Raw genomic sequence first — 16,561 nt, forward strand, 5'->3', positions numbered from 1 at the left:
CTCTTTAAATATCTTTCCATACCCTAATATCGTTGAGAGATTTTCCTATATTCTTTTTTTTTAAAGATTTTTATTTGTTTATTTCACAGACATCACAAGTAGGCAGAGAGGCAGGCAGAGAGAGAGAGAGAGAGAGAGAGGAGGAGGAGGCAGGCTCCCCGCTGAGCAGAGAGCCCGATACGGGACTCGATCCCAGGACTCTGGGATCATGACCTGAGCCGAAGGCAGAGGCTTTAACCACTGAGCCACCCAGGCGCCCAGATTTTCCTATATTCTTAAAAATATATTGATTTGAGGGGCGCCTGGGTGGCTCAGTTGTTAAGCGTCTACCTTTGGCTCAGGTCATGATACCAGGGTCTTGGGCTCCCTGCTTGGTGGGAAGCCTGCTTCTCCCTCTCCCATCCCCCCTGCTTGTGTTCCCCTCTCTTGCTGTGTCTCTTTCTGTCAAATACATAAAATCTTTTTAAAAAATTTGCATCTTTCATTAATTGGTAGCTGTCCTCAACAGTGATTTTTGTGTATGATGTGGGGTGGGGTTTAGCCATCTCCTTGTCCCCTCAACCCCAGAACGGACATCTCATTGTCCCTGAATCATTTTTTAAAAAGACAACCTTAGGGGTGCCTGGGTGGCTCAGTCGGTTAAGTGTCTGACTTTGGCTCAGGACCCTGAGATCATGACCTGAGCTGAAGGCAGAGGCTTAACTGACTGAGCCACCCAAGTGCCCCAGAGACATGGCATCTTTAAAATGTTTGGTTTTCTGGGTCATTGTCATAGTCAATGTCTTACTATTTATTTAAGTCTTAAAATTTCAGTATTTCTTTCTACTTATCAGATATTTTTGGTGTTCATCAAAAGAGTGCCGTTGATAGATTTTGTTTTGTTTGTTGATGGGCTGTTTGTTCCGTCAGTTACTGGGAGAGGTGTGTTGAAGTCTTCTATTGGAATGATTGGTTTGTTCTTATTTTTTGGTCCACTTTTGCTGTATATATTTCAAGGCTATATTGTTAAGTGGATAGAAATTGCAAATTTTTATAATGTGGTGAATTGAATCTCTTAACCAGTGAGTGTTCTCTTTGTCTGTAGTGATATTTGGACTTTTTGGTCCATTTTGTCTGAGAATATAGTTACACCAGATGATATATGGTTACTCTTCCCATGGTGTATCTTTTTCTAATCTTTTGTTCTTGAATTTTCCATGCCATTGTTTCAGACATGTAACCTATAATAGCATATTGTTAAATTTTATATTTTAATCCAGACTATTTTGAGACGTTTGTGTTTAATTTACTGAAATCCTTCTTTTATTTATACTTCATATAATTCTTAGTATGTTTTGTTTAAGAATAGTCATCCAAGTGAGCTGTAGTACCCCACGTGTTCTTAGTTCCCCCCCTTTTTTTGCCTTGTTTTGGATGAATTTGTCATTATATTCCCCCTTCTGTTAGCACGAAAATTACATACATTAAGACAATTGTTAGTTTTCATCATGACACTAGAGATAATATACAGCATGGAGCCTTCCTTTTTCAAATTCTTTTTATTAATTAGTACTTTTACACTCTTCTCCAGTGAGACAGGATCTGAGAACACTTCAACTTCATTTACTACTCTCCAATTTATTTGCAATATTCTGTACTTATGTCTTTATTTAAAACTCCCTGAGATATTATGAAGTAATAATACTTAACTTGTAAGACAGTGCCTCTGACTTGCCCAGTACACTGGTTTTCACACCAGTGTGCTTGAAAGAAGTGCTTCTACTCACCGACTGTACAAAAGCTCTGGCGAGGTACCTGAACACATGGTTTAAAGGAAAACAGTGGCCCGATAGTCTCCTTCTGTGTGCTCTGTTTTATAAAAGTGATTTGTGTGAGATTCCCTTTCTCCTGAGGCATGGTGCTGGGGTAGATCTCATTTTCCTCTTCAGTGTCACACTCACCCAACTTACATGTCACAGAACGAAGGAAAACTTCGTGCATTTAGAACCTTGGGCTTTATTGGTCAGAAGGAAGAATCTTCTGGGCCAGCAAATAAAGGGACGCTTAGCAGTGCCGTGTGCTCAGGAGCTGTGAGAGGGTCTGGACCAGAGGAAATGCGCCCCTCAGACTCCCTTGTCTCCTCAGCCCACAGGTCCTGATGCCCCAGGAGCAAAAGGATCATGTGAAGGAGGAAGAAGTTACAGGATGTGGTGTCAGTTTTTATGGGGGCACACCTGACCGAGACTGAGATTTCTGAAGAGAAACTAGAAGTAGATCCAGGAGACACAAAGCCGAGTTTTCCCACTGCCAGCTGTTTCAGAGGCCAGAAAAAATGATCCAGGTCCAGGTGACTTTTGGTTTGTTTTATTCTTTCCTTTGTTCCTTAATAGAATTGTAGAGGCCTGTAAAAAATCAGCTGCATTAATCTGAAAAGCATACATATTTCTTCTGCTTATCATATACATATGGATGGTGTTTCTAGGTTAAGAAGAAGATTGAACTTTTACATGTTATAGAAACTTCTCATTGGATGAATGGATGGATAAATGGATGGATGACTGTGCACAATTACAAAATATTTAATTAGGCATCTGCTTCTTCCACAATGTTTCAAAATACCCACCCCCACTAGATATTTAGATACAGTCTCTAGCGTGGAAATAAGCAGACAAATTTTAATGTTTCTTCTCTATCATCAAAAGGACGTCACTTCATTAGAGAACACTGTTATTACAGGAATCCCTGACATTTGATGATGTGGCCGTGGACTTCACCTGGGACGAGTGGCAGCTCCTGGTCCCTGCCCAGAAGGACCTGTACCGGGACGTGATGTTGGAGAACTATAGGAACCTGGTGTCAGTGGGTGAGGACAGCTCCCCAGTGTCACTTGGAGGGTCCCCATCAGTGACCTTTCCTTTGTCAGCTTCTTAAAGCTCTGTGGTGTCTGTGTTGCTCTGAAGTGAGATTCTTAGTCTCCTCCCTGGCTCCAGACACAGGGATATATTCTCCCTTCTCCTGAGCGCAAGCCATTACTTTGTACATATGTGTGATTTACGATGACCTATATATGTATCGCACATACATGTATGTGAAACAAATGTATTTTCGGTCTTCATCCCAAATTTTGGCACAGAGCTCCTATAACAGTTGTGATTTCCTAAATTATAAGAGGATAATAAAATGGGTGTCTTTTGTTACTTAAATAACAAGACCCTTTCAACCACATTTGAGTTTATGTTAATGAGGTGATTTTTGGAAAGCAGTTGTTTAACTGAAGGACGGAGTCTGGTTGCCAAGGGAACCAACCACCATGACAGGGTTGGAACTCTGAGTTCCATCGCAACTCTGGGGAGGAGAGAAGAGTTGGAGTTTGAATCAGTCACGAAAGTCTAATGATTTAATTAATCATGTCTACTTAATAATGTCTCCATAAAAACCCAAAAGGACAGTTTTTTGAGACCTTTTGAATTGGTGAACAAAAGGAGGTGGGGGGAAAGTGCTCAGAGAGGGCATGGAAGCACCCCACCCCTTCCCACATACCTGGTACTGCGTACCTCTTACACTGGGCTGTGCCTGGGTTTATAGCAATCCAGCAATGTGATAAGGAAACTTCCTGAGTTCTGTGAGTTGCTCCAGCAAATTAACTGAATCTGAAAAGGGGTCATGGGAACCTCTGATGCATACATATTCTATCAGAAGCCCGGGAAATAATTTGGACTTGTGACTGGGGAAGTCTCAGGGAAGTGGGGGGGGGTGTGCAGTGTTGTGGGCGTGAACCCCTAACCTGTGGATCTGAAGCCATCACGAGGTGGAGAATGTCAGAACTAAATTGTTGGACACCCAGTCAGTGTCCCTTGGTGTCACGGAATTCTTCGGTGTGCGAAAACCTCCCATATCAGATGTCAGAAGTACTGTAGAAGAGTATCAACAGTAAAGGAGATGCATAACGCAGAAAGGTTTTCCTCTATGATGTGAAAATTGTTTTGTCCTTAACTGTAACATTTGGTGGTCTTCCCAGACCCCAAGCCTGAAGCTTAGTCTTTTATCTTCTGTCATTCCCATGAACAGGTTTTCACACTGGCAAACCAGATGCGCTCTCCAAGTTGGATCCAGGAGAACCAACATGGACAGGAGAAGATGACATCCCCTGTCATACCCTTTCAGGTGAGTCCGAGAACCTGGAGGGGGTCAGGAGGGGGCAGGCTGTGGAAATCATACTCTGATTGGTCAGATAAGAGGCACAGCTGTGAGAGGTAGGCAGTGCCTTCATGCATCTCTCTCCAGATGTGTGACCTCTTTTTCTTCATAGGAATTTAGAGAAAAATGTATGTTTTACCTATTCAGGGATCTCTTCCATTTTTATTTTCTGTACATCTTAATTTTTTCTTATTTGCATAGTTCTCTTTTTCTTAGGATTCACAGATCTTTCCCTTCTTTTTTTTTTAATCTTTCCTTTCTTCATACCCTTCTACCTTCCTTGCCATAAACGTCCACTGCCCAGAGGCCCCTCCCCAAACAGAAAACTTTGAATTCCTCACTGTCTTCTAACTGCTGCACCTTTCTGTCCCACTGGCAATGTTGATTTTCCTTCCTGACCTCCTCTAAATCCTGGATGCTGTGTCCCCAAAGTAAACTGGTCTTCACTGGGCCCTTGTCCTCACTTTGAGGTCCTCCAAAGGTTCTGTTTTCCATTTTCTCATCTGGTCTCCTAACTTTCAAACTTTTCTTTCTTTCTTTCCCTTCCTTCCTTCCTCTCTGTCTTTGTTTCTCTCTCTCTCTCTCTCTTAATCTCTCTTTTTCTTTCTTTTTTAAAGCTTTATTTATTTAATTAAGCTTTATTTAATTAAGCAATCTCTATACTCAGTGTGAGACTCCCACTCACAGCCTGAGATCAGGAGTCGCATGCTTCTCTAACTGAACCAGCTAAGCACCTCAAACTTTCTTTATTCTAATAAGCTAAGCTTCTTCTGTTCCCTGCAGGAGACTCTCAAACTGACATATCCTGAAAGTGATCCTCCAGACTTCAGTTCTGTATCATTCACTCACCCCTTGGCAACTCTCCCAAGTTCCCAATAAGCGCAAGGAACTCTCATCTTCCCTCCCAGAAAACCCCTATAAGCTTAGGTTCTCTATACTCCTGTGCATCTTACACCTTGGCCATCCAGACATTACCTCAGATGTTCCCTATATGCAGAGCTCTCATCTTTAAAGGAGTCTCTTGTTCATGAATTTGAGCTTAAAAGATATTTTAGCATTCTCCAGTCTCCATTCTAACCTAAGCCAGATCATAACTCAGGCCTCCTTTAATTCCTCTATGTATTTACTAATTTTGAATTTTCTTCTCATTCCTTGTAGGTGTTAAACTGTTGTGTTCATTTCTCTGAAACTTTTATTTTTTTCCATCATATTCTGCTGACATGAAGTCCCAGTTAACCATGTTACCTGGTCACAGGACATGAAACTGTGTTCTCCTTAATGTATTATTTTGCTTACACAAATACAGAGTTTTGTCATCTCTCTTATACTCTCAAAACTGTGTTCTGTACGTGTGATTGCTTCCTTCCTTCATGCCTTTAAAAATCATTTGTGATAGCACTGTATGCTTGAGGATCCAGTGGACATGCATACAAGTACACCAAGAGCTTTCATTCCAAGAGGTTTAAAAAATGAATCAAAATAAACAAATAAATAATATGTCCAGAGGGTTAAAAGTACTGTGATAAAAATTTAGTCGTTCTAACAGAACAGTAGGGGCTTGGTCTCCTCTTTAGGAATGGAACTTACAAGGTGCCTTAGGGCCAGGAGGTGAGGGAAATTAGCAGGCTGCTGGATGGGGAGTGTTCCAAGCAGAGAGCGGAGCAAACTTAAAAGCCCAAAGCAGGAATGTGTTTGAGAAACATCAAGGAGCTGTGTGGGCAGAGTGGAGTGTGCCGTCGGGAACATGATGGAAATAAGGTCAGAGAGGCTGTAACAGCAGGGGGAAGGGAGAGTAAGATCATTCAAGTAATCCATTTCAAGGAATCATGATTTTGTTTCTAATAAGATGAGAAAACATGAGCAGTTCTTGAGTACTGGGATGACACGAACTAATTCTGTTTCCAGGGAATCCCTCTGGTTGTTGTACAAGCAGTAGAGAGTGGTGGGCAGAGGGGCCGTGTAGGCAGCTGTTGTACCACATGATGGCGGATCGGTTGGCTTCAGCATGGGTGGAGGGGAAATGTTGGTCACGTTCTGGATGTAATCATTACAGAGGACAGGTGAGATTCAACATTAATATGGCCTTTGTGAGAGGAAGGAATGGATGGAGGTGGAAGGTAAGGCTCTGGGCGTGAACACAGGTGTTAGGGACATTAAAACAGCGTGACTGAACAATGAGTGCTTGGCCTTGCCCGTGATTTGAGGTATGGGAAATCCTTGTTAAGGTACATTTGAGCAGGTAGATGAGGGATGTGAGTAGGCTCCCTGGGTAAGGAACGTTCCACAGTAAAACTGGAAAGCTCCTGAGGCAGGAGTGTGGTCTGCAGAATTTAGGAAGAGTAGACAGAGCAAGACTGGAGAGAAGGTCAACGGGGTGGTGGCTGGGGGTTGGGATAGCAGGTCGCATAAGAGCCTTTCAGGGACATGGTAAGACCTTGATTTTATTCCTCATGAGATGAGAAAACATTAGGGAGTTTCAAGCAGTGGAGGCTTGACTCGATATAATTTACATTCGGAAGGATCACCTTGGCTGTTGTCTAGAAAGCTGACAGGAGCTGGCTGGGCAGGAACGGGAAAGCCAAGCAGGAGGCTGCTGCTGTGGAACAAGAAAGTGACTGGCTTCCACGAAGGTGCGAGGCACTGGTGTTGGTCCAGTTCCGGTTATGATTATGAAGAGGGCAGGCGGGACTGATCGCGGAGGGAGAAACTATGTGTGAGTGAGACACAGATGACAGGCGGTGCTGAGTCCTGTCCTGGTTAGAGGGAAGAGTAGAGGTGCCATTCACTGTGCCAGAGGGGCTGTGGAGGAGGAGATTCGGGACGGGAGATCAGGAGTTCCCTTTTGGATGTTGTAGGTTACATGTTGTTTGGAGCCCAGCGCGCATCATTATTGGTGCTCCCCAAGGCAGACGGTGACAGCGGATCCTCCAGGGAGGCCTGTCTTCCTCCACAGTGTCACCTGATTTCCTGCATCTCTCTCCATCCCCATTGCTCCTTCATACCAGTTTTCACAGTGTGCAGCTTCCTGTGTCCTTTAACCAAACTGCAGTGTAGGCCCCTGAACATGAGGACTCTGAGTGTGTCCCCAGCATGAGTACCGTGTCCTGCACACAGTAGTCCTCAGTAGATTTGTGATGTGACTGAGTCTGTCTCTGGCCAGTTTGGATGAGGTGGCCCTCCAACCTGTCGTCTGCTGTTCCTAGGAAATTGTGTGTATTTATTTCATAGGCGCTGTGTGTTTTGCAAGGCCTCGTTTAGAAATCAGTCAAATCTGTATTTATTTATTGTGAACGATCCAACCTTGTTTTTACACTAACTATCTTTTGGGTTATTTATATTATTGTTTTATCAGATATGCAAGGAACATCAAACATGTGTCAATACTAATTTTGTAGAGTCATCACTAAATAGACATATGAAATCTAGGGAGTCTTTTAGTTGTCTTTTGTCCAAATCAAGATGATAAATGAATTCCTTATTCTTTTCCTTTCTAGGAATCTGGAAACTTGACGACTATTTGCCAGAGCACTTACAAACTGAAATCATGGAGAATAGCATAGAACGATGGCACAAAGAGGGAACATTTGAAAGTAATGTTCGTCAGAGCACAGCTCGTTTTGTGTTAAGGCAAAATCCTGATATGTATGACTTACATGGAAAAATTACAAAACCAAACTTAACTTTACATCACCAGAGCAGAAATTGTGAAATAAAGAACCCTGCAGATCTTACTGGAGATGGGAAATCCCTTCTGCATGCTAACAATGAACAATTTCATCCTAGAACTAAATTCCCTGAAAGCAGGAAACTCATCAGTACTAAGTCCCAATTCATCAAGCATCAGAAAAAACAAAAAATAGACAAGCCTCATGTATGCAGTGAATGTGGGAAAGCCTTCATCAAGAAGTCCTGGCTCACTGATCACCAGATCATTCATACAGGAGAGAAACCACACAGGTGTAGTCTGTGTGGGAAGGCGTTCTCCAGAAAGTTCATGCTCACTGAACACCAGAGAACACATACAGGAGAAAAACCTTATGAATGCTCTGAATGTGGCAAAGCCTTCCTGAAGAAATCACGGCTCAATATACATCAGAAAACACACACAGGAGAGAAACCCTATATATGCAGTGAATGTGGGAAAGGCTTCATCCAGAAGGGAAATCTCATTGTACATCAGCGCATCCATACTGGAGAGAAACCTTACATATGCAGCGAGTGTGGGAAAGGCTTCATCCAGAAGACATGCCTGATAGCACATCAAAGATTTCACACAGGAAAGACTCCCTTTGTGTGCAGTGAATGTGGAAAATCCTGTTCCCAGAAGTCAGGTCTCATTAAACATCAAAGAATCCACACAGGAGAGAAACCCTTTGAATGCAGTGAATGTGGGAAAGCCTTTACCACAAAGCAAAAGCTCATCGTCCATCAAAGAACTCACACGGGTGAGAGACCCTATATCTGCAGTGAGTGTGGGAAAGCTTTTGCCTACATGTCTTGCCTTGTTAAACATAAGAGAATACACACAAGAGAGAAATGTGGAGACTCAGTCAAAGTGGAAAATCCTCCCTCAGGGAATCACAGCTTATCACAGACCGGTGGTGCCACGCAGGGGAAAGACCTTGTCAATACTGTGACTGTGCAGGTGCCTTCTGTGGCTTGTCAGACGTCACTAAACATCAGTGGGCTCTTAGCAAATAGGAATGTGGTCATAGTGGGACAGCCTGCAGCCAGATGTGCGCCCTCAGGAGACAACAGAGGATTTGCACAGGACAGAAACCTCATGAATGCAGTGAATGTGGTCGTGCCTTCCGTGGTCAATTATGTCTTATTTTATGTCGCAGAAAACCAGTAGGAGAAAGCAGAGAAGGGTTGAGCAAAAATTTCTAGGTCATATTATGGCTGAAAAGTATATACTGCGAGGAATCGTTATGAATCCTGAGGGTGGGAAAGTTTGAGCTCATCCTGTTAAAAATATGCCTTGAAACAGAGGCATAATCTGATGTCAACCCAAATACATACGCCTCAGTTGCTGTATGTGTCTGTCAAAGGAATGAAGGAATATCGAGTTCAGTAAGTGGAGGAAATAAGTTCAATCAGGGCTAACCTTGGGTGGGCGGGATACGGGGCATGTGTATATCAATTCAGTTTCTGCAGTCCAAGGGGAATGAGTAATTGGAAACTGGGATGTCTGCTGTGAACTCTTAGAAGGTTATTTTCTACAGAGGCACTTAGGAACAGCAGCCTTAGAATGAGTCAGTTCATTCATTTACCGAGTATTTGTTAAATACTCCCTTTGTACTGGGTCCTGTTTGAGGAGGCGAGGATTCAGCGGTGACCAAAATAGAAAAAGGCCATGGTCTCCTGGGAGAGAGCACTGAGGTACCTGGATTATGTTTAAGTGGTACATTTACACCAGCTAATCTAGAAAGAGGATGTAAATATCTATTCTACGTGAAATAGATACCGTCTTGGTTCATTCTGGTGGCTGTAAGAGCATACTATAGCCTGGATGGCTTATAAAAAGAGAAATTTATTTAAAAGAAAAAGAAGTGCAGAGTTCTTACATAATGAAAGTTTCAGAATGTTCTAAATTACACATGAGAAGTCTTGAATAAATAATGAAAGAAAAAAGTTATTTCTGTTTTGGAAGCTGCAAGGTCGAAGATAAAGGTGGTGGGAGATTTGGTGTCTGCTGAAGGTCTGCTTCCAGGCTCAGGGAAGGCAGTCATCTCACTGTGTCCTCACACAGGGCAAGGGGAGAGCCATTCTCTGGGATGTCCTACCAGGGCACTAATCCCATTCGTGTGTGTTCTACCATCATGACCTAATCACCTCTCAAGGGCCCACTTCTTCTTTTTTTTTTTTAATTAATTTATTTATTTGTCAGAGAGAGAGAGAGCACAGGCAGGCAGAGGCAGAGGGAGAAGCAGGCTCCCTGCCAAGCAAGGAGCCCGATGTGGGACTCGATGCCAGGATGCTGGGATCATGACCTGAGCCAAAGGCAGCCACTCAACCAACTGAGCCACCCAGGTGCCCCTCAAGGGCCCACTTCTTAGTACCATCATATCTGGGATTAGGATTCAATATATGAATTTGGGGGAGGGGACACAAACAGTCCAGAGAAGATAATGGAGTACAGAAGTCCCCTCTTATGTGTGGGGTATATGTTCTAAGACCCCCCCAGTGGATGCCTGAAGCTAGGCAAGCACTGAACCCTATCCTATGTACAGTATGTTTTTTCTTATACAGGCACACCTCTGGTGAAGTCGAATTTATAAATTAATCATAGTAAGAATTAACACCAAAACCAGTAATAAAATAGAACAAGTATAACAATACCCTGTAATAAAAGTTATGTGAATGTGGTCTCTCTCAAAACATTTTACTGTCCTGTACTCGCCCTTCTGTGATTATGTGAGATGATAAAAGGCCCGTGCGATACGAAGTGATCTGGAGGACTTGTTACCCAGGGTTAGGTCAGTGCTGCTGTCAGGAGGATTTGTGACTTAGGGTTGGGCCACTGCTGCTGTCAGGAGGATCATCTGCTTCCAGACCGCCTTTGACCTCAGGTAACCCCTGAAAGTGAAGCCACAGATAAGGGATGACACTGTTTGGTTCTAGGGATTATGATAATTTCTTGTTCAAAGGGTGTATTACTTCAGTGGAGGGCAAGGACTCAATGGATTTTAAAGCACCCTAGGATATAAGTAAGTTTTTTTTTTTTTAATGTCCATATCTTCTGAAGTAGGTTAAACATTCATTGACATTTTGTTTTTGCTATTTAAATTTTAAAGTTTTAAAAACAAAATAAAAAATCAGTTCCTCAGTTGCACGAAACCAAATTTCAAGTGCTCAGTAGCATCTGTGACTAGTGGCTACTCCTTTGGACAGCACAGTGAGGCAAATTTTGTAGCTTCACTATGTGGCTGAAAAGCATAGACTGAGAGAAATCTGTCATCATCTCCAGAAAGTTATCTTGGAGCGTATTGGTTTGCATGGCTTTATGTTACCAAGCACAGAAAAATGAGGGCAAATATGTTGGTCTGGAAAGTAAATAAATTAGCCAATGGACTGGTCAGAATGTTTTGTCACCGAAGGAAGCAGTAAGTCATTTGAAAGCAGTTCTAAAGAATACAGACGTCTCCTTCCAAATCGTGTGTGATTAGAGACTCAGTAACTGAATATAAACCAGGCAAGAATATAAAAAAGAGGTCTCAGAATAAAAAAGAGGACAAGAGTCTTTGTTTCTAAGACTGGAGAATCTAGGAAATGGGAGATGAGGTCCTTAAGGGATAACATGGATAACATGGAGAAAAACCTTCATATTTGTCCCCAGAACCATCACCCTTGAGAGCTGCCACCAAATCAAGGATTCCAGCTGCACTGGTCACTGCTGAGTTGAGACATGTGCTTTCTCCTTATGATTCCTTCTCCCTCTTCTGGGAGTGGAGCTCTTGGCCTCTCACTACTGAATATTTTCCCTTGATCTCATAAATACCACATAGTTATCCACCTACCTGAGTTACAAACACTTCTCTCAAAGGAAAAGAAACTTCCTGTCCTGTGCCTGTCTCAGCATTCAATAGGAAATGCCCGGTTATTGGTTTTCGTTCCTTCAGATACATTCTGAAGCTCACTGAGGAAACATTACTGAACAAAACAGGCAACAGCACAGCCTTTACGGACCTTACAGTCTAGTGAGGGGGAGACAGTGGATTACCTAATCTTAGGAAGTGATAAATACTGTGAAGAAAAAGCCTAGTAATACTAATTGACAGTAATGTATAGGTTGCAACAGGACAGGCTCTTCTCGCCCGCCACCCACACGCCCATGGGCTTTTCTGGATATAATTTGAGCCAAGACAGAAGTAGGGGAATCACCCATCCTAATATTTGTAACCACAGAACAGTTTATAATTATTTCTAATGATTATGACAGGCTTCTTGTCTCAGATCCTCTGAGAAACTTAATGCAAACTCCCAAGTCACACCCCATGTGTCCTAAACCAGAATCTCTGAGGCGGAGTCTAGGACACCGGCCTGACGAACAACTAATTTTCAGCACTCTTTACCCTAAAAACGGAATTACTGCCCACCACCGCCCTCACAGTATAACTGGATGGATTCAGGTACTGCTTTCTCATTGCCTCCAGGTTTGTTGGCCTTGATCTTGGTGGCCTTTTTTGGCCTTGTTGGCCTTGACTTTGGTGGCCCTTTCCCCAGGCCTTGATTTTGGTGGCCTTGTTGGCTTTTTTCCAAGGCTCCGATTCCAATTTGGGTGGTTCCAGCTGCTCTTTCCCTCTGGTGGGTAATGGCCACCCCTCACGCGCTGCCAGTTCCTGGGAATCTTCTGTTCTTAAAAATTGCTTTCGCAAGCAAAAATTACTTGGGCTGCCTGGGTGGCTCAGTTGGTGAAGTGGCAGACTCTAGATTTCTGCTCAGGTCAGTATCTCAGGCTCTTAGGATCAGCCCTGCCTCTAGCTCCTACTCTCTGGGGAGTCTGCTTGAAATTCTCTCTCTACCCCTCCCCCGGCTCTCTCTCAAACAATAGAAATCTTAAAAAAAACAAAAACAAAATTTCTATGTTTCCTGATTAAAAAAAAAAGATTTCTTATTTTAGAGAGCCCAAGTGAGGGAGAGTGCATGGGGCAGAGGAGCAGAGGGACAGCGAGAATCTCAAGCGACTCCCCACTGAGTGCAGAGTCTGACTGGGCTCAGTCTCACAACCCTGAGCTCAGGACCTGAGCCAAAATCCAGTCAGTGCTCAACCGACTGGGCCACCCAGGTACTCCTTATAAAGAGAATTTTAAAGGATTCTTACCATTAGAAGTTTTAGGTCAGGGAGAATGACAAATTTAAACTGTATAGATAGTTCTAAAATACCTTGAAAAAAAGATGTATGGATTATACCCTCCACTCCCCCCACCTCTTTTGCCTGCATAAAATAATGGCTAGTATTTCTTAAGTATGTTTATTTTACTTGGAAATGATGCCAAACAAAGCAGTAGCATGTCTGATTATCTGATCACTCTCCCGTGCCCGGGTATTTTGGGGAAACACTTGCGTATATCTGAAGCCTCACCCATCTCCTTTCCCTACTGGATGGGGCGCCCTAGACAGGTCCCCGAGGGCATCTATTTCCGCAGCCCCGCCCTCCACCGTTCGCTCAGCCCTTTCTAGGGTCTCCGACCCACCTAACACAGAACTGCGCTATCGTCCTCACGTCCACTCTACCCCATTCTCAAATCTCACCAGGACTGGAATTCTCCCGTACTTCGTCCATGGTCTGACCGCTATCCCTTTAACGCCTCGGCTCCCACACCCCTCGTAGGCGGTCGAAGGGTCCTCGTGTTCTCCCGTCCTTAGTTCCCCGGGTCTTCCTCACCCAGCGGAACCGCATCCCCGCAAAGATGGCCGCCCCCACGGTGCTCCTCTGTAACGGCTCACGGGCGCCGCCATCGTTCCAAAAGGCTAACCAGGAAAACCACAGGGCGACGCGGGCCTTGGATAGGGTCCGCCTCTGCAAACTTATTCATCACAGCGCTGTAGCCAACGAGAAGGCGGAGAAGGCAAGGAGATATCCCAAATCGACTTTAGCGTCGTCTTTCGGCCCTGAGCGCAGCCCCCGCTACCGTCTTTTGGGCCCAGATCGCTGCGGGGGGCGTGGCCATGTACGTCACAGAGCCGCATCCGCCGCCAGAACGCGGCTGCCTAAGCGCGGCGAGGTTGAGGACACACCTGACGCGTCTCTAGCGACCGCTGGGGGCGCCGGGACTGGGTTATTTGGAAGTGAGTTCAGTCTCTGGTAGCGGCAGGTGGAGTCCACCGAAGTTCAGCGTCAGGTGGGTGTCCCCGGAGTGAGGCTCCTGAGGCCCGTAAACTGCCTTTTTGGGGATTTGTTTTGGTTCGGTCACTGGGGAAATCTGGGCTCTAGTAATCGGCCCTTCCGGAGTCCGTGTTCTTAAGCGTTTAAAGAAATTAATGGCCGAGGGCCCGACTGTCTGCGTCGGTGTCGGTGTGAGTGATTCTACTTGCGGGGCGTGGTGAGGAAGAGCTGGAATGGTAGAGGTGTGTATCAGGTTCACGCTTCCCTGCGGGGCTCGGACACGGAGAAACTTGGGGTGCAGGGTGTTAGCGAAGGCGTTTCTGGTCATTTCAGACTTAAGGGGGGCCTGGTGGCTCAGTCGGTTAAGTGTCCGCCTTGGCTCAGGTCATGGTCTCAGGACCCGGGGGTGAGCCCAAGGTAGGTCACTCTGCTCAGCTGTTAGACAGCGTCTCTGGTTCTTTTCTTTGTTGGGAGTTCTTAGTCGTTCTGTCAAGGGATGGTAGAGTGAATGAACAGAGTCCAAAATATCAACCACGACCCAAGCAAGGTGCACCCTAGGCACATCTGGAGTGGTCTGTCGGTCGGAAGTCACCTTTGAAAAATAAAGCCAAAATGAAACCCAAGAATAAAATTTAAAAAGTAAGGGCGCCTGGGTGGGTCAGTGGGTTAAGCCTCTGCCTTCGGCTCAGGGTCCTGGGATCGAGCTCCGCATCCCGCTCTCTGCTCAGCAGGGAGCCTGCTTCCCTTCCTCTCTCTCTGCCTGCCTCTCTGCCTACTTGTGATCTCTGTCAAATAAAATCTTTTTAAAAAAATTTAAAAAGTAAAAAAGAAAAGAAAATGGGGATACTATAATCTCTCAGGATGGACAAAGCAGGGTGTTCCAGTTCTTGGTGAATTTTGGTCTGTGTGTTAGAGGATACTACATCCCCAAATTACAAGGAAAGTAAACCATATATGACATATTGAATAGAGTGAAAAAAGGAGTAAAATGAAGCATATTATCTAAAAAGAAAAAGCATAAGAAAAAGATAAAAAAGAAAAGGAGAATTTTATCTGAAAAATAAACAAGTTGTGAGGCAGCACCTGGAGCTCAATATACTACCTTCCCCTGACATTGGGATTTTACAGTATTACAGGATCCGTAGGGCTGCGGTCCGCCTGTTCTTCCAGACTGTCCTCTGCCACTGTTTCTTAGGTAATCTGGCTGGTGCCGTTTCCCCACCCACCGTGGGGAGGGTGGGCTCAGTGGAAGCCCATGTTCTGTGCGACTTTTGTTTTCTGGAGGCTTTTTGTGCCTCTGCAGAGGATCAGCAAAAATGGCGTCACCCACACCTCTGGCCCAGAGCAGAAAGTTCACGGTCTGCCCTCTTCAATAAACCCTCCAGGACAAACAGCCTCCACTTCTCTAGGCGCCACTGGAAACTGCAGCCTCCCACGGCACATGCCCACCGAAGCTTTTCCAAAGATAGTCCCAGGGGCCCAGGAGTGCCACTGTCCCCTGTGACTAAACTACAAGTGGCCGCAGGCTCGTGTGTGCACCCAACGCTTCCGGATCATGTCTAGCTGCTGCTCTGATGTCCCTTCCAGGCCGCTTCCGCCCTGAGAGGTTGTGACAATTGTGACGTCAAACGTCACATTCAGTCATTGTGACGTCATTCAGTCTGAATGAACGAACCTCCCTGTGACACACTCAGGGCTGAGAAACAATGCGTCCTGGGGCAGCCCCGGGGCCGTCGAGTGCTGATGACGTAGGAAGCGTGACCCGGAACCGGATGGGAGGTCACAGGTTCCAGACTTTTTCAGGCTGCTCAGGGAGTGTGTGATCGTCAACCCCCAGGCTCGTGGTTTAGTGCGATGGGAGCTAAGAGTCCCTTCCTGAGCCCACTGACCATAACCTGCTTCCTGGCTCCACTGCTTGGAGACGAACGGGTTCAGGCACCCCCTTTTTCACTCTGTGGCTCCTCGTCTCCCGAGACCCCAATGCCCTACTAGAATTATGCCTTTTCATTTCCAGAGCCCCTTTCAGAGAGGGAGTCTCTCACGAGAGCAGATTTCCAAGGGTTCCGACTATGTGCTCTGGTGTTATATCCGTTTCTAGTAGCCAACTTACGGAGACTTGCTCCCCCTGTTTATTTTCCAGTATCTCCCCAAAGATTCACGATTCCCCGCGTCCTACCTTGCAAAAAGCTGTTGCTTTTCTGCTTGTAGAAATCCAGATGTGTATTCTTACGTCTCAGGCTGATTTCATTGGGTGTTCAAAATGGTTTGATAGGAATTCCCCTGAATTCAGAAACAGGAGCCCCTACTCTTCCACTATCTTTCCTCCCCTCAGCTTTGCCTTTTAATGGTCAGCTTTACTATTTGCATTTGCTGACTCAACCCAGTACTGTCTCTCACTCCATTTTAAATCTTGCTTTTTTTTTAAAAATCATTTGTTTCCTTTTAGTTTATTTTACCTTATAATTCCTGCTGCATAGGTTATGCATTTTAGCTTTTGTTGTATGCAGTGATTTAGAAGATCACCTTGTTTATAATCTTGGAAATTCCCTTGAAGTT

General features: G+C 44.8%; 1 protein-coding gene across 1 annotated transcript in view; it reads left to right on the forward strand.

The window, feature by feature from the left end:
* LOC125088565 (zinc finger protein 615-like) overlaps positions 1-9,410 on the forward strand; it is a 31,731-nt gene extending 22,321 nt beyond the window's left edge. Inside the window, exons 6-9 of the mRNA XM_047709770.1 lie at positions 2,239-2,326; positions 2,716-2,842; positions 4,048-4,143; positions 7,671-9,410. Of these exons, the coding sequence (XP_047565726.1) occupies positions 2,239-2,326; positions 2,716-2,842; positions 4,048-4,143; positions 7,671-9,031 (1,672 nt within the window). The 3' untranslated portion in view covers positions 9,032-9,410. The remainder of the gene's footprint in view (positions 1-2,238; positions 2,327-2,715; positions 2,843-4,047; positions 4,144-7,670) is intronic.
* The last annotated feature ends 7,151 nt before the right edge of the window (positions 9,411-16,561 follow it).

Source organism: Lutra lutra, chromosome 17 (genome assembly GCF_902655055.1).
Source record: "Lutra lutra chromosome 17, mLutLut1.2, whole genome shotgun sequence".
NCBI classification, from domain to species: domain Eukaryota; kingdom Metazoa; phylum Chordata; class Mammalia; order Carnivora; family Mustelidae; genus Lutra; species Lutra lutra.